Genomic DNA, 21096 nt, shown 5'->3' with positions numbered 1-21096 from the left:
AGCCAAACTCTGGCCCTCCAGCTGTGGTGGAACTACAAATCCCATGAGGCATTGCAAGATTCTCACAGCCACAGCTTCATGGGATTTGTAGTTTCACCACAGCTGGAGAGCCAGAGTTTGGCTACCCCTGCTTTAAAGCAAATCTCTTTAATGACAAAGCACAGGTTCACTTAAGAATTTTTCTGTAAAAGGATCTCTAAAAACAAGCGTTGCAACAGGAGACAGATTTATTTTCGGAACAAAATACATTGTTGCAAATAACTTTATCCTTGATTTTATTTTTTTCTAAAACTTACAATAAATACCTTCAACAAAATACCTGGATTACTCTAAGGTCACTGAACACTGCTGTAAAATGCAAATTATTTTAAAGCTAAAAAGTAAATCAAAAAAGACAAAAACACTACATATCTACACTCTTCACATATATTCTACAATAATCTTGCTCATTAACCAAGCATTTTAGTTAGAGGGGTCAGATGGGTCACATATGTAAACATTGCTATGGTGATGTACACACAAATTTACCTTAAGGTTGGCCATGGATGTCTCCCCAGGAGGGATGGGTTAGGGTCTGCCCATACTCTGCAACGTGGGACCTGCTGCTGTTTCTATACGAATCCTTCAATGGACTTTCTTTCCCCCTTCTTAATAGAAAAGGTGAGACCTGTCCCATAGATTTTGCAACTGCCTTCCTAATCGCCCTCTAATCAGTCTAATGATGCGCATTGTATTGGGCATTAGTATCAGAGACGGGACTGGGATATCGATAGCAACCCAAAAGATTCATATACATGAGCATTTGTTAAGCTGGCGGGCTGAACAAAAAAATAGATCAGATTCCTTCACCAACGAGCATTGATCGAGGAATCCCTCGCAGTCCTCACTGCATTGTGACAGTGACCACCAGCCATTGCCAGAATACCTGAACAGAGCTGGCAGCTCGTATGAAGACCACCACCAGCTGATCAAGGGATGGTGGCTGAAGGGGTGCCGACAGCGGCTCCCACTGTGCAAATTTCGACCAGTTCATCAAGAACTTTGCACAATGTATGGCCACCTTAAGATGTAAAAATTACACCAAAATAGACCTAAAGTACAGCAATGGTCTTATATATTCGCTGTGATATTGTATTCACTACTTTACTATATTTTCTATATCTTAAGCTTGTATCTGCATCTTTCATATAAACTCCTTGCTGCACTTTGTGCTTTTAAAGCAAGTAAATGCATAAACATAGTTGTGCATTTAATACATTCACCAGTTAAAAATGAACAAAACATGCATCCTACAGTTCACAGTGGGGGGAATTTATCAAAACTGGAGCAGGCAGAAACTGGAGCAGTTGCCCATGGCAACAAATCAGCATCTCTCTTCAGTTTCCTCAGTTGCGATTTGAAAATGAGAGATAGAAGCTGATTGGTTGCAGTGCAAATCTGCTCCAGTTTTGATAAATTCCCCCAAAAGTGTTTACCCTCTCATCTCCACCCAATTGCTAAAACCAAGTGATGAAGAAGCCCAGCACAACCACTTACTTCTATAGTCTGCTCTACTTGAGAAGAGAGTCTACACCAAATGAATTCACCATTAAGTTGAAAGGGAAAATCTTCTGATGACCATTAGGAGAGACAACCAGAGGAAGAAGGTTGGTCATAGTAACTTGGATGCAATTAATAAATAAATGTGTATCTCACCTAACCCCTCTATTCAAAATACTTAGATGTTCTGTAACAGATCTAACAGAATTAATATCAGAATCACTAATGTGCAACAATCAAATGCAGTTTTATGATTTCACATAAATTAAATTAAAAGGTTTATAACATTAGAGGAAGTCTGCAATAAAATGCATGGATGTGCATTATATAAGAGGCAGTGTAGAGAACAAGAGCATTCCACGATAGACCCAGAAAAACTGCCTTCATTAAACAGTGCTTTTCAGCTAGACGATGAACGGTTCCAGGCAGCAGCCTGCAGTAGTATTTCCTTTGTGTAAAAAAGTCAGAATAAATTACAACAGATCTGGCAGTATAAGGCCAGGAGGTTTGGGCTCCACGCAGTTAATCCAGAAGTTCGCACAGCTGGCATGATATTGGTGGCCTCCATAAGAAAGTTTAAAATGATCATTGTCCGAGTTAAATGCCTGGGAAAATAAAACACAATTTAGAAACAATAGATCTAGGCCAAAGTAAAGAGAGTAGGTTCCGTAAACACATATTTTAGGTCATTATAAATAGGTTTTCACTAATGCAACTTTCAGATTTAAAATTTTTACAATTTTTAAATGCTTGCTTTCCATATTTTTGTTACATTAAAGTGACGCTAAAATCAGGAGTTAAATCTTAAAAATGCATTCAAGTAACTTAACGATTAAAAACAATCTAGCTTATTTGTGTATTACTCAGCTGTAGATCATCAAATCATCTCCGATGACGCGCCAACGCCATCTTTCCTTCAGGAGTGTGGCTACTTCTATTCCCCATGGTCCCTTTGTGTGTTGTAAAGTAGCAACCGCGCCAAGCCCATGCCCATGACGGACTACAATCTCAGGTTTAGTTTACCAATTTGTATTGAGATTGTAGTCCATCGCAGGAGTGAGCTGGGAGTGGTGGCTACTTTACAACACACACAGGGACCATGGGGAACAAATGTAGCCACCCTCCAGAAGGAAGGACAGTGGCCGCACTAACTATTATCTTCTCCTGATCAGCCCGTGTGAAAGGGGCCTTAAGGATCCACACTAGGAACAACACTGGTGGAAACAACAGGCTGATCCGCTAGCTTCAAAGTGGTACATAATACATGAATTGCAGCCTGAACAGTCACTTCAGTTTGGGAGTGATGGCAGAAGACTGACTCCATGGAGAAAGGTTTGTCCAGCAGAGACTGGGGAGACATGGAATGAGAGTTTTAAAGGTGTGAAAAGGTTGATGGCTGAAAGGCCGTGGACAGTTCAGATACAGAATGTGGAAGGAAGGTGTTAACCCTTTTCGCAGTAGGAACTAGCAGGAAGCAGGTAAATTAAAGGTGTCTGGAGATCCAGCAATGAGCTCCCGGTGTCCAGCATGCAGTGCCTACTCACTGAGTGAGTCTTTAGACACAGGACAAGCGCTGAGGCAATGCCAACAGCTCTAGACCTGGATAGTGCTACACAGCTAAACAGTTACCAGATGTGGTCCAGAAAGTGCTTTAAGTTTAACCCAGTGCCTAAGCGTCATTTCCAGACTAGCATCGCAACATGCAGTCCAGCGGGTCGTCAAGCTAAAAAAAAGCTGCTCTAGATAACTGCTATTGTAGATACCAGCTCTAGCAGCAATGTGTAGAAGAAAAAATGTTAAAGGAAAATAGTTCCTAGTAAAAAACAAGTTAATCTTTTCTCAGCAGAAAAGACATCCATCCTCCTAACACACTAGCAAAAAACTGAAGCATTCTGAAAGTAGGAGAGGTTATCCTGGGCTAGCATACAATTTAATTTTGTTTGCAGTATGCAATCCTCTTGTAGGCGGCAGTATAACCCGAAGGTTACAGTATTCCTGTGGCCCTCAGTAAACAAGGTTTTTAAAATGAATGCACACGGTAAACAATATTTAAATCAAGTTAATTTCTTTTGCACACATACTTAAAAAATAATTGAAAAAGACCACAAATTCCATTTAAAAGTATTAACTAGACTGGTTAATAAACACACAGGTGCTATCAGCCGTGTAAATACCTAACAGCCAAAATCTGCAGTCAGGAATCCCTCCATGGGTAAAATAAACAGACCTAAGACATAGCTGCATCACTCATTTAGAGATACTGTAACTTCCATCTCAAAACAACTGAAGTAGTAGTACAGCTTACTGCTATGTACAGTGGACTTTGCACCAATTCCACACATTAAGTAATTACCAACAAATATGACTATTTGCTAAACAACAACAGAGTTAGTATTTTAACCATAATGATCAAGTTTCTGTAAAAAGAAAAGCTAAAGGTTACATGCTAATGGCAAATATTTATAATGAATGTTTCAAACATGTAAAGAAATAAAGATATTTAAAGGAGAACTATGGGGTTAGGGCTTTTCCCCATAGTTCTCCTAAGGGTCACAGGAGAACACAAACTAGCGTCCTCCCGTGACCCAAAGCTCAGTATACCGCTAGCTACAGCTCGCGATATACTGAGACGCCGCTGCCAGGACAGATCCCAACAATACTGTCTGGATCCACTCAGCTGCGGGATTGACAGCTGGCTCTGCCTATCCAGAGGGGAGGGGGGAATCCCTGCCACGGCTCTCTGCAAGGATAGACCGAGAAGTGAGCGAGCGACAATATGTGTTCGTTCACTTCCCGATCTACTGAGCCGACCTGTGACAGTTTCGTTGTCACAGGTCGGCTCAGATTACGAGGCTGAGTAAAAATCACTCGCCTCATAATTCTCCTTTAAGTTATTTTATGCCAACCACTGGATCAGGGTAAATTCATTTTAGTAGTAATCCATTTGTAGTGTTCTTCTTTAGCATTACTAGAAAACATCTTCTCCCACCCACCGTCTATACAAACCTACTAGTCACTTGCCCAGCTGCAGCACATTTTTTGGGGGACACTAAACCTGTTTTTGTTGCTGCTGATAAACTAAGGATGCACAGATACCAAGTACCATAGTTGGTACATGTACAGATACTTTTCCAGCTACTAGACTAAAGAAAAACTCAAGTTAGGAGGCAGCTATCATTTTTTAAGGAGCACACGGAGCTCCTGGGATTTGTACATCTCTGTTTTAATGTATGAATTTTGTTTATTGTCATGTGACAGTTTAAAAAAAAAAAAAAAACAATACAGACAAATTATTTCAGGACAGTGGTGCAGCGCCAGGGCCCAGTCTCAGCTGCAACCCTGGGCGTTCTCGTGATAATGCTAAGTATCAGCACTGATATCTGTGCATCTCTAGTTGAAACCCATCCCCAGTCTATTCACATTTTTTTTTTTTAAGTTTTCTAATTAGCTATTCTAAGGATAAGCGAGTTGTTTCAAGGAAATGTATAGTGGTTTTGTGCATATTTTCTTTATTACGTGCAGGGCTAAAAAGAAAAAGGTTTTCTTTTCAGCAACGCAAATATGAAATAGTACATATGAAAATGATGTATTCTTATGTTTAGCCAGTAGGTGGAGCTTTGGGCTCCTTTTCATATGTGTTCCCTTAGGTTCTGATGAAGTTGAAATTTACACCCGTGAATGTGTAAGAGCAGTGAAGCTGTATGATTTAATCCAATTCCTTCTCCTGTTAGAGGGAGTTATTTGCATAAAGTTACCTGGGAGCATTGCCTTATAGATCCCTACATGTCAGTGAAGTCAAATATTGGGTCACCTCACATGCTGACTTCCAAAAGGGAATGTACTTTTTAAATTCTTTTATCCATTCAGAAGGGAATTAGTTGCATCCATTTCCCATAAGTGTTGCCCAAAATCTTACTACTCTAAACTACAGTGAAGTTACAAATTGTAGCACAACAGATTTGTGCATAAAAATAAGTAGTTTTTTATAGGACCTATTCATACAAATGTAATACAATTGCAGTGCATTGGGTAAGAGTACTGCATGCTTTATTGCTGGTGCATTAACCTACATATTGCCATTCAAATCACTTTATTTCTTTTTATTTGGAAAATAAAAAAGAATTCATGCAAAATAAAATCAGTGCACACGATGCATGTTTTTGTTGTAAATGCAGTCTAAAGATGTGTGCACAGTTTTTTGTAGATTAGAAAAAGTGATCACGTTAATCAAGAAATGCACACAGAGAGATGAGATGTATTTTTTGCATAGGTGTAAATAAAGCCTATGTACTTATAAATCCAGCCAAAACTTTTCTACAGTTTTGGACAAAGTGGGGAAGGGTTGAAACGTTTGTTTTTTATTGCCGTTTGTGTCCCTGCAGGGGAGATCCCTCATTATTTATCATAGTAAACATTGTCGCCAGGACAGAAAATGAGGAAAATCCTATAGATCCATCTGAACAGGGTTATCAACAGGGACAATAGTGGGACTTCCCCTCATTTTGGGGAGATTTCAACTTATCTCATGTTACTTCTTTACAAAAGTAAAGAGAAGTTCCCCCAATAGGGATGCAGCCAGCAATAAAAACTCTCTCTTGTCTGCACCACCCATAACTAAATATTTTAGATAAGCAAGCATGCTAATCCATAAAAGCATTATGATATTTTATTTTAAAATTATTTTTTATTATACTACTAATACTTTAAGATAATGCAAATTACTGCTAATAATACTATTATTTTTATTATATATTACATTGTTATATTTTATAGCATATTGAAGAGAGTTATTAAGGCACCTGGCCCTTGATTGACATATTCGCTCTAGAAGACACAGTATAAGAAATTAGCTGCTTTCAATTCTGTTTAGCCACTAGGCCCAGACTGGCCATCGGGCATACCAGGCACATGCACAGTTTGCCTACCCGAGCCGGGCCAGGCCGGTCACCCTGTCCCCTCAGCTCCCCACACACAGCCCACCACGACCCACACCACCTGTGCGCAGTGACAAAGGCTGCCAGCTCACTGCCATCCTGTGCCCCTATATGCTGGGCAATCTAGTCCCCCCGCTGTGCCTGCATGTGGATTTAGCACATTCAGCGAGCCTGTCACCACCTGTATTGCGATAGTGCGGGGCCAGCAGGGGGTCATATGATTGTGCTGCTCGGTCTAAAATGCCCGGGCCTATTTTTTTGTCCCAGTCCAGACCCTGTCAGCCACAGTAAATTAATGTAAATTAAATGTCAACCACCCAACAGGCTATACTAGTTAATGGATTTATACATTTCAATTACTTTTCATTGAAGACTTAGTTATCTGGTGAGTCACAGCTGCAACTTAATACCGATTTTCAATAAAAAAAATAAAATACAATTCAGAGTCTAATCCTTTTGTAAGCAGGGAACAGGTTAAGTAAACTGCAGCACAGTGTACTATAAAATTGTGGCTACATGTACAGTAGTATGCCTTGTCTTCTATGTTAGTCTGTTCACAGGAGCAGTATAATTTTAGAAAATCAGAAAATTACCTTTATGCTTACCTTACTTCGGGAGTCTACATTTAGCAAGCACACACCACATGCCAACTCGTGAGCATTCTTTATTCCTGGTCGCAGCATACAGGAAGCAAAATCCAGTGCACTTTCATCAGGCTGCAGAAAAAGACATGTACAGTAAATACTTTGTACAATATGGAGCCCTGGTTTGGGTACATCATTTAGAATGCTGAGTGTTACAATGTATTGACATAGAAAGGCCCAATGTTCATTGTCTTGTCAGTAGTATTTGTACACCACGGGCTCAAATATACCCATATGCCCGCTCCCACTTTCTAACTTTTTGTGTGTTTTGGCTGGATCCACTAGCCAATTTTCCCTGGAGAAGCGGACAATGTGTGTTGCAGCGGACAAGGACAATCTGTGTTGCAGCTATGTTGGTCAACTAGAGACACTGTCCCACCTCCTTAGAACAACACAATTTAAAGTTGTGGCTGATGAGTTTGTTAGTAGAGTGCCAAGTTCCCCCCTTTCCTAAAGAGCAGCAGACTGGTTGCTGTTAATAAGGCAATATTACTATCCGAGCTGCTCACTATCCTGATCTAGGATCCAAGCCATTTTTCTGTGCAATGATCTAGGGCAACTGCAATGTGGCAGCAACCGGTGATTAAAGAAAGATAAATGTGGTAAATATCTAAATTTATTTTGGTAAAATAAAAAAGTGTTAGATATATATATATATACACACACACACACACACACACACACACACACACACACACACACACACACACACACACATATACATACACACACACACATTTTAATATATATTTATTTGTGATAGGTTTTCTTTAAGATCTGGCTGTGTCTATTCTGTGAAAATTTGTAGCACGAGAAAATATACAGCAATTAAACTTGAAAGGCAAAATAAGGAAATCTATGACTAGCATTTCAGATCTATTTATAATCTTGCTTACTTCAAAATCATTAAACCTTTGCACAGCTCGGTCATGGAATTTCACATTACATTTTGCCTTTTTTCCCCTAAAAAATATTTAACTAGGATAGAGTAATATTTAATGGAAAACCTTACCATTAGAGAGGCTAGTGACATGAATCCTATTAAGTTATTCCAGAGTTTGTCAATGTCCTTAAGTAAGTTCTGCAGTTTCTCACTGCACACTGCAGTGGACTTTATACCCAATTCTACTCGCTTGGTCACTCTGTACACCTCGATGACACCTGCACAAAATAAAATCACAATGGCATTACCTAGATGTGGACATTTTTTTTTTTTTTTTACAGACAACACGCAATAGCACTCAACTTGGTTAGTAGAAGGCATAGTAATCAAAAACTATTGAGCAAATAAATGCATTGTGATAGTTTGATAAATGTGGTTTTATGTTTTAAAGGTCAGGCAATAGTATATTGTCAGTGCGATTTTACCCACTTGAGTCCCCAGGCCTTTTTCTCCCTAAACTTCTTTGAGTCCTGGAGCATTTTTGTTTTGTTTTTTCCTGGCAATGTCTCAGTTTTGCACATTATGCCCTCACATATTATACATTGTTTTGTTTCTGATTACATTGTCTTTTCCAATTATAATGACAACAGAAACTACCCAAATGACCCTGATCAAAAGTTTACATACCCTGGTGATTTTGGCCTGCTAATATGCACACAGGTTGACACAAAGGGGTGTGAATGGCTATTAAAAAGGGAACCATCCTCACCTGTGATCTGTTTGCATGTAATCAGTGTGTGTGTGTGTATAAAAGGCCAATGAGTTTCTGGTCTCCTGACAGAGCCTTGCATCCTTCATCCAGTGCTACACTGACGTGTCTGGATTCTGAGTCATGGGGAAAGCAAAAGAATTGTCAAAAGGACCTGCGGTAAAAGGTAGTTGAACTGTATAGAACAGGAAAGGGATATAAAAAGATATCCAAGCAATTGAGAATGCCAATCAGCAGTGTTCAAACTCTAATCAAGAAGTGGAACATGAGGGGTTCTGTTGAAACCAAACCACGGTCAGGTAGACCAACTAAACTGTCAGTCACAACTGCCAGGAAAATTGTTCGGGATGCAAAGAAAAACCCACAAATAACTTCAGGTGAAATAAAGGACACTCTGAAAACATGTGGTGTGGCTGCTGCAAGATGCACAATATGGAGGCACTTGAAGAAAGATGGGCTGCATGGTCGAGTTGCCAGAAGAAAGCCATTACTAAGCAAATGCCACAAAGTATCCCGCTTACAATACGCCAAACAGCACAAGTCTCATAAAAAAACAAAAACAAACTTATAGCCACATAACAGCAAAATATTTTCTAAGTTACTGAATCCATACCCAATAAATACTCCATTCCATGTGCAGACCGGATAACTTCTGTACAGACTGCTGAACTGCTAATTCCATTGAGAGCATCATTTGCCTTTTTAACGACCTGAAGTAACGGAGAATGTGTTTAAATACACTTGTATATCTCTCTCAATAAAACCAATCTGTCACATGTCTGTATATTCTAGGTCACAGCTGGAGAACTATTTTAGGAGTTCACACGGTTAGTGAGAATCTGAAAAGCGTATTTACTGGAAAAAGCTGTAAAATGATTGTTATTTTCAGCAATGAATACACGTGAAACCTGAAAATAACTACAGTTATGCAGGAGTGTGTAAATCTAAATAAACAAAAATGTAAAAAAATTACTTGTCCAATGACTAAAGCGGGGGACCAATCTACCTGTCCCTCATGACAATCTACTCGTCGTGATACAAAAAAGATAGTTTTAACCAAAATCGCATTTAACCGTATTAAGCGCTTCTCATTGGTCAGCACGGTCAGGCGACTGTGCTCACCAACTAGTGCTCGCAATGTGTGAGCGCGAAATTCAAAATCCATAGTGCAGGGCTCCGCTGGATTGCAGTATGGGGTACAGATAGTGCAACCATACCAGCGGAAGGGGAAGGACCATTTGCACAAAGGTTAGTATAGCAGGGGGGAGAAGGGGCCAGATTTGAGCGGGTAATTCAATTTTCCCAAATTACTTGGGAAAGTGAACATACCCTTTAATGCACATTGTGCGTGTTTGAGAGCACTGCAGTCCAGCTACTACAATATGGCACACAGTGGCATGGGGGCAGCGGGGCTTGTTTTAATTTTTTTAAATTTTTTTACTTATTTTATATTTTTCTTTATCACTTTTTTTCATTTTTATTTTTTTTATTTAAATAAAAGATAAAGAAATTGTTGTTTTAATTGATTTAGCATTGAAACTTGAGTATATTAACGTGATATACCTTCTGTATTATTGAATTAAGGGTTGTACTGTCCCTTTCTGCCTGTAATTGTTTTTTCTATCTCTAGCATGATTTAGTGCCTTATTAGGGGTGGGGTGATTATACACAATAGGTTTTTTCCCTCCTTTTTATATACAACACTCTATAAACTATTTTTATTTTCATAATGTTTCTTCCATAGCTTTACCACGTAAAATGACATGTATAAAAACTGTGGATGAGTCATTAGTGTGAACATCTTTCATTTTATGTACTTACATTACCCTAGGGCTGGGAACTAGAGTAGGGAAAAAGACTGTTTGTACCTCAGTTTGAGGAAGTGTCGTTTCCCACAGAGAGGAAAAGGGATGGGCAACTTGAGCATAACTTTGTATATTTCCTTTATGGAGGACATCCTTTTACAGTATGTCTGGAGATGGATAGTCAAAGCAATGTGCTTATGTATTTCTTCCTTTCTATGTTGATTAGCTACCTCTGACACAGATATATTTGACAAAAAGAGTGTGACACTGTGAACGTACTTAACAGACATGGTGTTCTGAGCAACCATCTGTTAAGGAATCAGACATGTGAGTGGATTGTTCCCTTGAGTGACAAGCTCTGAGGCTGAGATAAATCTAAAAGCAGGATGTATAAACTTCTGCTTAGTTAAAATATAAAAAATTATATTTGACACAGAATATGGGAAAACAGTTATATCGTCAAATACAAAACGATTGCAGCATTTGTCTCTAGAACACCTGAAGAAAAGCTGGTATAAGTTTTAAATAAAAAGTTACATTTTTACAGTATACTATGTTTAGAAAATGCTTAATTATTCTTTTAACATCTCAGAACGTCTAGGAGCCTTGGCACACATGCTGTCATGCACTGTGGTTCCCGTCACTGACCCCTTACTTCGCTACAAGTTACAGTATTGACATCAGGGTTGGTGAGTGGAACCACAGAACGTGGTAGAGGACCAGGAGAATGGAACTACCAGAAGTGTTGTTTTCTGAAGAGTCTTCAAGGGACATTTTCTCAGCAATAAAGCAGTGACTTGCAGAGTGGGTAGCAGAAAAGACATTATATTTCTTCTTTATAGGGGGCACAACGTTCATAGTTTTTATTTCAACAACACCTCACTTTAACCGCTTAGTAACACAGCTTCAGAAAATGTTTTTGTTTCTAGGGACCAGAGCAATTTTGCCATTTGTGCCATGTCTTTGTTTAACCGTAATTTCCATCTTCCTAATGCATTGCACCTGCACTGCACCCAAAAATGGGCTTTAATTTGATTTGACAAATGCATATATAAACTCTTATTTTATTTATAAAAAATAATGCAGAAAATTTTTTTTCCACAGTTTTGGCAATATGTGCACATAATTAGTATAGCGAATAGAAAGTAATTCATAATAAATGTTATTTGTCCTGATTTATAGGGTATATCATATGTCTGGGATTTCAGTTTATTTTGGGAGTTATAGGTCACAAAATACAAGCAGTGAAACAATTTTAGAATGTAGTATATTTGTCTCCTATCTTTAATCGCCTCCTTGGCACTATATTATTATTTTTTTTACTTCTTTAAAACTTTTTTTTTTAAACTAGGGGGCACTAAGGGGTTATTTTTTATTTACAGGAGCTTTGATACTTGGTATCCCTGTGTAGAATACAGTACTCGCCTCAGTGATACTTTGTATCACTTTTGTAACACAGTCGGCTAGCAGTTTACAAAACACAGTGAGCTGCTGTCGGCTCAGTGACTGTCACGGCTCTGCGATCACAGCAATCAGCTCTCGCTGTGATCACAGGACTGTGACCACCTCATCTGCTGTTGGGGGTCTGCCTCAGACCCCGAGGGTCCCATGAACAGCAGTAACTCAATGAGTGCTGGTCTCTTCACGGACCAGTGCTCATTGTACAGAACGATCGTGGCAGAAAAATCCCGTCATCGGTCGTGGCATAAAACAAATTAAATCTGAAAACAAGCTCTAAATCGCTATGAAAAAACAAATACAATAGAAACAAATGCATCATCCAAATTTTTTTTAACACATCTAAAATATTGGAAATGGTGAAGCAAAATTATATATGTGAAAAAAATATGTATGTCTGTTTGCATCAAACAATATTTTTTTTTTGCTATGCACTTTAATATTTGCCCCATTTGATAACAGACATCATGAACCATATCCTTACCTGCAAAGCACTTTCTAGACAACGCTGCCATTCGTATGCATACCTTTCACTCTCCTAATAACAAAGTAATGCAATTATTATGTAGGCTTTAGAGCTATAGAACAAATTCAAATTGAACACAAATGCAAAATATAAAGTAAAAGGACATTCTACCTAAAATGTATTATTGTATTAAAAGCCACCTTCTAGAGAGATATAAGCCAACATCATTTTTTATATATACAGTATGAAGTGCTCCTAAATTTCTTAACCTATAACATCCCAGTTATTGTTTTTGCCAATCGATATGGTGTCCCTTGTGAAATCACAAGGGAGACCAGACTAACTGGGAAACCACAATAATGATTAGATGGACATAAACTAATAGTGGTGATAAATGTGGGTTCACATCATGATTTTTTGCAAGTACCATGGAGCAGAATCACTTGGTCACTTACGTTTTGAGAACTTACAGATATAATAGGTGTTAGTGTTACTTGCTGTAGAGAATGCAGCAACTGGGGACTTTACTACACTATTAAAAGGATTGGGGTGTTTAACACTGTGAGAGAACTATTGAGAGCACAGAAAAAAATATCAATATATTGTAGCCACTGCTCCAAGTCCACTCCTGTAATAGACTATAACTAGGGATGCATGATACCGTTTTTTCGGTATCGAGTACCGATATTTTATTTGCGGTACTCGCCGATACAATACCGGAAGTCCCATTAAAGAAGCCAGGCGGCGTGTAATGACTCGCCACCTGGTTTCCTGATTAGGCGAGAAGCCCGGCGGCATGTAAAGACTCGCCACCCGGGTTCCCGATTAGCATGGAAGCCGTCTCCATGCGCCCTTGTCACTAAGTGAGGAGGAAGCATGGAGCCGGCTTTCTGGCCAATCAGGAAGCCGGGCGCTGTGTAATGACTCGTTGCCCAGCTTCTTGATTGGTCGAAGCTGGCCAAATCAGGAAGCTAGGCGGAGTGTCATTATACGCTGTCCGGCTTCCTGATTGGCCAGGGAGCTGGCTCCATGCTCCCTCGTTACCAACTGGCGAGGGAACATGGAACCAGCTGCCCGGACAATCCGGTCATTACACGCTGCCTGGCTTCCTGATACCGGAAGCACAGGCATACTCGGCATCGTCACGGATACTAGTATCAGTATCGGTGCATCCCTAACTATATCAATACAAATTAGTAATGAGAATATAGTCTATTATAGGAGTAAACTTGGAGTAGTGGCTACCTTACAACACAAGAAAGGACAGGGTCAGCACCAATTCAGAGATGATTTGAGGATCTACAGCTGAGTGATACACAAATAAGATACATTTTTGTTATTAGTTAAGGTACTTGAATGCATTTTTAAGATTTATCTTCTGAATTTAGTGTTACTTTAAGATGCACCCATTTGGCTGTGTAGAAGGGACCTGAAGGTTCTGTATATATTGGCTGCAAGGGTTCCTGCTTATTCAATAAAATGTAATTTTGTAAACACATGGGAATAGTGTTCAGAAAACATTTGTAAATTGACACAGTGAGGTAAGAAGGGAGCAGGAATACCTTGAGAAAAAACTAGTATTCATTAAACTTTTACTTTACTTGGAAAACCATGCAGTACTATTATACTTGCATTGGCAGGTTTAAGCATGCCATAGTTTTTGTTTACCTAATCAGCTGTAATCCTACATTATTTGCAATGTAATACATTAAAAAATGTACCCTAAAATGTAACATGGTTTTCATCAATTCATAAAGTAGGTGAACTATAGAACGACCAAATGGGTTTTTAATCAAGGGGCAAACGACAATGACCAAACCCTAGAAGCATTTAACAAAAACAGAAATGTCCTTTTGTGCCAGATACATACTGGTCTAGAGCTGTATCAGTCCCAAAAGATGCATACAATTTTACTGTACAAGTCAACATACAACCTTACCTCTACTTCTCCTGTGAGATCCTTGTACTTGTCTCTAATCACAGGTAAGGCAGGCTTCTCAGTAACAGTGTGAGACCTGTCTCTGAATGCTGGCTCTGCAGCGGGAGGAGTTCGAGTGATTTCTTTATCCCCAAGGCTAAGGCTTCTCTTATGAGATCCTGTGGAAGCACACAATTCAGATTGCTCCAGAATCAAAGGAATCTTACTATGTACTTTAAGAAGCAAGGCCTTCTCAAAACTGGGCACACACAACTATTGCAGAAACCTTTATTTAAAAGGCAAATTGTCATTCTGAAAGCAGTCCCATAATTCAATACAAAATACAAGTTTCATACCCTTTAAAATATATGTTTCCCTTGTTTTGTAGATGTTGGAGAAAAATACAGATTTGCCATTACTATGTCAATAGCCTAGCTGTAATACTGATCCAATTAATTTTCTAAAAGACAAACAGGCTGTTCACTTTGCAAGGGAATTTAAACTTTGCAAGGACATTTTCTTTTTAGCTTAGTGAATGAGGTGAAACTCTGCTCACTTCCATTATCCAATTGTGCAAGCAAAAACAATGTTTTTTTTTTTCCTAATTATTAAGGGCCTGTTTACACAGTCAGGGTTATTCACAAAAGGGTGAAGAGTTTGGAGAAGGCAGGAGAAGTGAACAATCTAGGACAGGGGTGCCCACAGTTTGTGTTAAGATCTACTTTTCAAATTACGAGCTACATGAGATCTACCAACGAAAAAAAACCTCCCTTGCTCTCTCTCTCCTGTCCGTCTCTCCTTGCTCATCCTCCTGGCTGTCTCTCCTCTCCTGTCTCTCCTTGCTCATCCTCCTGGCTGTCTCTCCTCTCCTTTCTCTCCTTGCTCTTTCTCCTGGCTGTCTCTCCTTGCTCTTTCTCCTGGCTGTCTCTCCTTGCTCATCCTCCTGGCTGTCTCTCCTTGCTCATCCTCCTGGCTGTCTCTCCTCTCTCTTGCTCTCCTATATTTTGCAAACAGTGCAGTGCAACAGGCTGTGTAAACTAATATTCTTTAATGTAATACATAGCACTTCAACCACCAGTATCCACCAGAAAGGTGTCAGGGAGCTCGGCTCAGCAGACTCAGGCTAATAGGTAATCATGTGTGCACAGCTAAATAAATATACTAAAATGGAACAAAGGGGCCACCATTCACACCCTTCGTGATCTACCAGCATCAGCTTTGAGAGCTATTGGTAGATCACGATCTATCTAATGGGCACCCCTGATCTAGGACAACATCAGCTGTGTTAGATTGTTCACTTCTCCTGTCTTCTCCAAACTCTTCAGCCTTTTGTGAATAACTCCGTATATGTGCCCAATACATTCCCTATTCACTGACCAGGCAAATTGCTCTATGTCCTTTTAGATTGTAAGCCCTCACGGGCAGGGCCCAACTTACCATCTTGTCTTGAATTGTATTGTGATTGTATTGTCTTCCTTATATTTTAAAACGCTGTGCAAACTGTTGGAGCTATATAAATCCTGTATAATAATAATAATGTCCTATTAGTTCAGTTGACACCACTGTGCTGCAGTGGCGTGCACTGAAAAAAATTGGTCATGCAGCAGTTTGTTTGTTTTTCCTCGCGGCATTTTGTGATGCACTAAACCCACAATAGCAATGCACTGCAGTGAATAAACATGAACAAAATGCCATTATGTGTCATTTCAATAAAGTTGTAAAGAAAAAGTAAACAGCAAAATGCATTATTTACAATGAATCACCACGGTTTACTTCACTGCACATACCAGCAGCTGCAGTAGAATGAGGCCACTACTGTAAACTAGCCCTTAATAGGCTATTCATTTGTATCTTGTTTTTTTTGGCTAGAGTTCTGCTTTAATGAATACATAGTTATATTTGAAGCCAGGAATGATTGCAAGGTGATGTCATCATTGATCTCCTCAAGAACGAAAGGAAGCCAGAAGCTGATGCGCTCCACCACACTCAAAACAGTAGTTTTGCGTAGATTGACTCTATAAAAGACCAGCAAAAGTTTCTGAAACATTAACTTTAGACGTATTCACTATAACCAGTGAGAAAGTTGACATCCTGCTTTTTCTGATGTGAAACATGAAAACACAGAAAAATGTTGGTCTATGCAAAGCTTTCATAATTAGCTGCATGTACAACAAACAGAATTTTAGATTTCTACTATAGGGTGAATCCTGTTTGATTTGATTTCTGGCATTGAACGAATAGGACTGGCTTCTACATCTACCTGGTCTGGGCATGGGTTAGCTTTTTATGTCAATTGATTGGTCATATAGTGGTCCTTACTGGAATACCATATGAATTGGGATTCATGTGCCCAGGTGGTGGATGGTGTATGAAGATAGACCCTCCTTACCATCTTGTCTTGGGACTGTAATGTCTTCCTTATATTGTAAAGCGCTGCGCAAACGGTTGGCGCTATACAAGTCCTGTATTATAATAATAATCCTCCATTTGCTTCAATGTTCAATACTCAACAGCTATCTAGCATTGCCTCTATTGCATGTGTATATTTGTGCATAATAAAGAATTGGGACTAAGCTAAAGAGGACTGCAGTGAAGCAAGGTGGGATACCCTGATGGATCTTTATAGCTGTAACCCTGGTGTGGCAATACCCTACAAGGTGTAGTAGTGCCACCCAGACCAGCAAAAATATGGATGTCTATATGTATGTGTTGTTCCCTTTGGAGAGATGTAAAAACAGGGAAGAGTTTGCACATGGACAATTCCCAATCCAATCACTCTGTGGCATGTGGGATTTGAGACTTCTACCAGCAGGATGTTCTAAGATTTTAAAAAGAGGGACAGGCTTACCTTGAGCACAGAGATCCAATGTTTCAAGCTCTGTCTTAATCATTTCTTCACTTGATTTCATTTTTCCTTGAGCATTGGCCAACAGAAAGTCAAATTTACTGATTTTGGGCTTCTCCCTTTGAAATTCACCAAAATCATCTATATTCTTCACCTCTAAAGCAACACTAGAGGAAGACAACTCATGATTTTCTTCACTGTGCCCCAAAGAAATAGAAGAAATATCCTCAAGGCCACTGGAGAACATGTCACTTGCTTTTTCAACATGTGCTTTAGGGCTTGCACTAAATGCCAAGTTGTCGTCTGGTGCATGGATGTCATTGGAGAATGTAGTTATTTTTGATATAGTTGTCATGGTAAGATTTTCAGTACTTCCAAATGATGTTTCTTTCTTGGAGAACACGGATGTTGAAGAGCCAGCAGAGTACTCAGTGCTAAAAAAAAAGTCTGTCTGTTTTTTGTCCACTTGTGCGGTGTCCTTCTCTGACCAGTCAGATATTGTCAAACTGCTCAGTAGGGAGGAATGGTCATTCGTGCCTTTAAAATCATCTACATGCAAAATGACAAAGAATAACCCATATGTAGGATTCTGGAAACACTGTAAAAACCACCACCATGCAAAAACAGAACAATCACAGGAACACGAATCTCCCACACAATTGTCAAATTCTAAACAAGGCATGTTATTAAAATTTTAATTTCTATGCTGCAGCCATTAATTCTTTCCTATAATTGACAGTTGTACCAAGTAACACTAAATCCTCATACAGTGTCCTCTAATTGGCTCATTCCATCTCCTCCAGAAGACGAGGCATCGCATGCAGCTCCTTGTATTTCATATAGCAAATCAATATAGTGCCCCCTTCTAATTTAATTTCTTATAGTTTCTGGGTCCTGACTATCTGATTTTATAGCTGCATCCTGCCAATTGCCAGTCCATTGCACAATGAGGCAGACTCAAAAGAGAACTATGGGGTAAGTGTTTTTGCACATAGTTCTCCTAAGGGTTCCAGCTCGCGGTATACCGAGACCGCTGCAGCTGGGACGTGATCCCGACATTACTGTCGAGATCCACCCAGCTGTGAGAGTGACAGCGGGCTCTGCCTATCTAGAGGCAGAGCCAGCTGTACCCACCCCCTCCCCCGTACATTCCTCCAGTCAGCGCTGGAAGATCGGAGTGGGGAAGGGGGGGAATCCCTGCAGGATTGACAGTCACATCCTGACAGTCACAGCTCTTTGCAGGGAGATGGTCGAGAAGTGAGTGAGCGACGGTATGTGTTCGCTCGCTTCCCGATCTATTGAGCCGACGTGTGACAGTTTCATTGTCACACGTCAGCTTGAACTATGAGGATGAGTGATTTTCACTCACCTCATAATTCTCTTTTAATGGCTAGCACAGGCACTCTCATTGGACAGATGGACAGCATTTGGTGGTGTCTAAAAGTCAGGAAAAGTCATGTCCCAGAAAAAAGTGAAATTAAAATCAGATGAACACAATAATCGGCACAGGATAAAAATCAGAGGAACACAGTTTCTCTGGCTGGTAACAGGTTTCTTGTGTTGTCTGCTAGGCTAGAGACTTTAAAGTGACACTAAACTGTCACTTTAAACTGTGAAACTGTCCTTCCTTGGCTAATTTTATCCCCCCATGGTCCTTGTATGTGTTATAAAGAAGCCACCTCTCCAAGCTCACTCTCGCGATGGACTACAATCTCACATTCAGTTTATTCATTTGAATTGAGATTGTAGTCGATCACGAGAGTGTGCCTATGAGCGAGTCTTAAGAGACTCTGGGCTCTTGCCAAACGCTTCCAACTGGGTTAAAACAGAACAGAAGTTATTCGTTTTTTTTTATTCACAGTGACTAGGGGTTTTTTTTTTTTTTTTTTTACAGTTGTACAGTAACTTGCAGCCACATTTCCCTCAAATTTAATTTGGCCAAAAAGTAGTGTATGTGTTGGGGAAAGCATGCAGTTCCCAAAAAAAGAATGTGTGCTTCTTTTTTTTAGGGTTGTCATATCTGTCCTGTGTTTGTTTAACATATAAAAAAGTAACGTGCTTTAACACAGCTTATGGAGGTACAAATAAGGTTTGAGAAGCTGAAATAATTTTCACTACAGTTTTCAATTGACCAAAAAGTGTGTTCATAAATTTGATGTTTAACTAGGTATATTGTTTAAATAAATCATTAGGAATTTAGTGGGTTTCTGCAATAAAGACTCTTAAAATGTGATCTGACCTTAAAGTACTTCTCTAGAGAGACATATGGGGATACATTTCCTGATCTCCTTCTGTAAATTCGTATTGCCTTACTGTTATACCAACTCTCTGGCTTCAATGCTTTCCGAGTCACTAACCTAGAACAAGTATGCGGATCGTCACATACTTGAAGCCAGCGGGTCAGCATGAGGGTCAACCAGTATCCACAAAATGGGAAGTCAGCTGCTGGAGAGATTTCTGCTCTCTTACTATCTAGTGAGTAGTATCTAGTATCCAGGAAGATAGTGATAGTAACATCTTTCAATAGAGATACACAAACCGTAATAAACACTTTTGGTACAGTAAGGAAAGATTAGCATCTCTATGAGGATTTTATCGTTGTTTGATCCATTCTGTCTCAGTGAACCCCATTACCCTAATCTCTTGGCCTAGTGTCAGGGAGAAGACAAAAATGAAGCAAACTCTGTAGTGGAGTCACAGCAGTACAAACCTGCTCAAAGTTCTAGCCCTTCCTCCACTCTTAAAAAATGGCAAGCTTTGGATTCAATCCAAGGATGGCAGCAAATTGAACATTTTGTTTTCACTAATTCAATGAGGACACAACTAAATAAATTAGGGGTGGAGGATCATAAAAACTAACTGCATTAAAAAAATGCAAGCAATTGCTATTCAATAACTTATACCCCAATGTAAATAACAGGTTCCCATTTGCTAACTTATTAGTGGTTTATGGTGATTTTTTTGCATTAAATAAACTGACAGTACTTCAAATCTTTCTTTGATCCGATGAAAAATCATTTAATTTATGGAAATAATAAATTCAGTTTTATTTTAAAGGAGAACTATGAGATGAGTGATTTCCACTCACCTCATAGTTCTAGCCAACCTGTGACAATGAGACTGTCACAGGTCGGCTCAGTAGATCGGGAGGTGAGCGAACACATACCAGGTTCGCTCACCTCTCGATCCTGTCACGGCTCTCTGCCGTGACAGGGGGAGGGCTGGATTCCCCTCTCCGATCTGCCAGCGCTGACTGGCGGAACAGACGGGGGAGGGTACAGCTGGCTCTGCCTCTCTGTCACTCACGCAGCTGGGCGGATCCCGTCATCTACGTCAGGATCCGCTCCGGCTGCGGAGTCTCAGTATACCGCGAGCTGTAGCTCGCAGTATACTGAGCTCAGGGTAACGGGAGGACGCTAGTTTGTGTCCTCCCGTTACCCTAAGGAGAACTATGGGGAAAAACACTGACCCCATAGTTCTCCTTTAAGAGAAATCAAGCCCTTAAACTTTAGAACCTTAGAACTTTTTGGCATTAGAGACTCCTTCCCTTTCTACCAATTTTAGGTCTTATACATACACTGCTTGCGGCACATGCACAATGCAGGGCACACTCTTGGTTCCTGTAGGATTTTGAGAATAGAGTTGGGTTTCAGGGCAATGTAACTCCAGTGCACATGTGCAGGAGTTACATTACCAGTGGCCACTCAATGGCTAACAAAAAAAAAAAAGTGGTGGAAAAGTTGGCAAGGGGGCAGAGTGGCAGGTAAGTCTGTCATAATGTTAAATTATGCCATCCACATTAGGGTAAGAGATGCTAACACTTGAACAAGCTACA

The 21096-nt window shown here is 39.8% G+C and overlaps 1 protein-coding gene across 2 annotated transcripts in view; it reads right to left on the bottom strand.

The window, feature by feature from the left end:
* Positions 1-1484: 1484 nt before the first annotated feature.
* SYNRG (synergin gamma) overlaps positions 1485-21096 on the bottom strand; it is a 68110-nt gene continuing 48498 nt past the window's right edge. The window contains exons 13-19 of one of the 2 annotated variants that reach the window (XM_018556790.1): positions 17265-17810; positions 14438-14595; positions 12517-12570; positions 9383-9479; positions 8130-8278; positions 7067-7189; positions 1485-2144 (exon numbers count right to left, since the gene is read on the bottom strand). In XM_018556790.1, the coding sequence (XP_018412292.1) occupies positions 2013-2144; positions 7067-7189; positions 8130-8278; positions 9383-9479; positions 12517-12570; positions 14438-14595; positions 17265-17810 (1259 nt within the window). In that variant the 3' untranslated portion in view covers positions 1485-2012. The remainder of the gene's footprint in view (positions 2145-7066; positions 7190-8129; positions 8279-9382; positions 9480-12516; positions 12571-14437; positions 14596-17264; positions 17811-21096) is intronic. The other variant, XM_018556791.1, reaches the window with a different exon arrangement.

This window comes from Nanorana parkeri, unplaced genomic scaffold (assembly GCF_000935625.1).
Source record: "Nanorana parkeri isolate BGI_ZX_2015 unplaced genomic scaffold, ASM93562v1 scaffold252, whole genome shotgun sequence".
Lineage (NCBI taxonomy): Eukaryota > Metazoa > Chordata > Amphibia > Anura > Dicroglossidae > Nanorana > Nanorana parkeri.
Note: the sequence above shows the minus strand (reverse complement) of the source record. Positions and strands in the feature narration are given on the sequence as shown.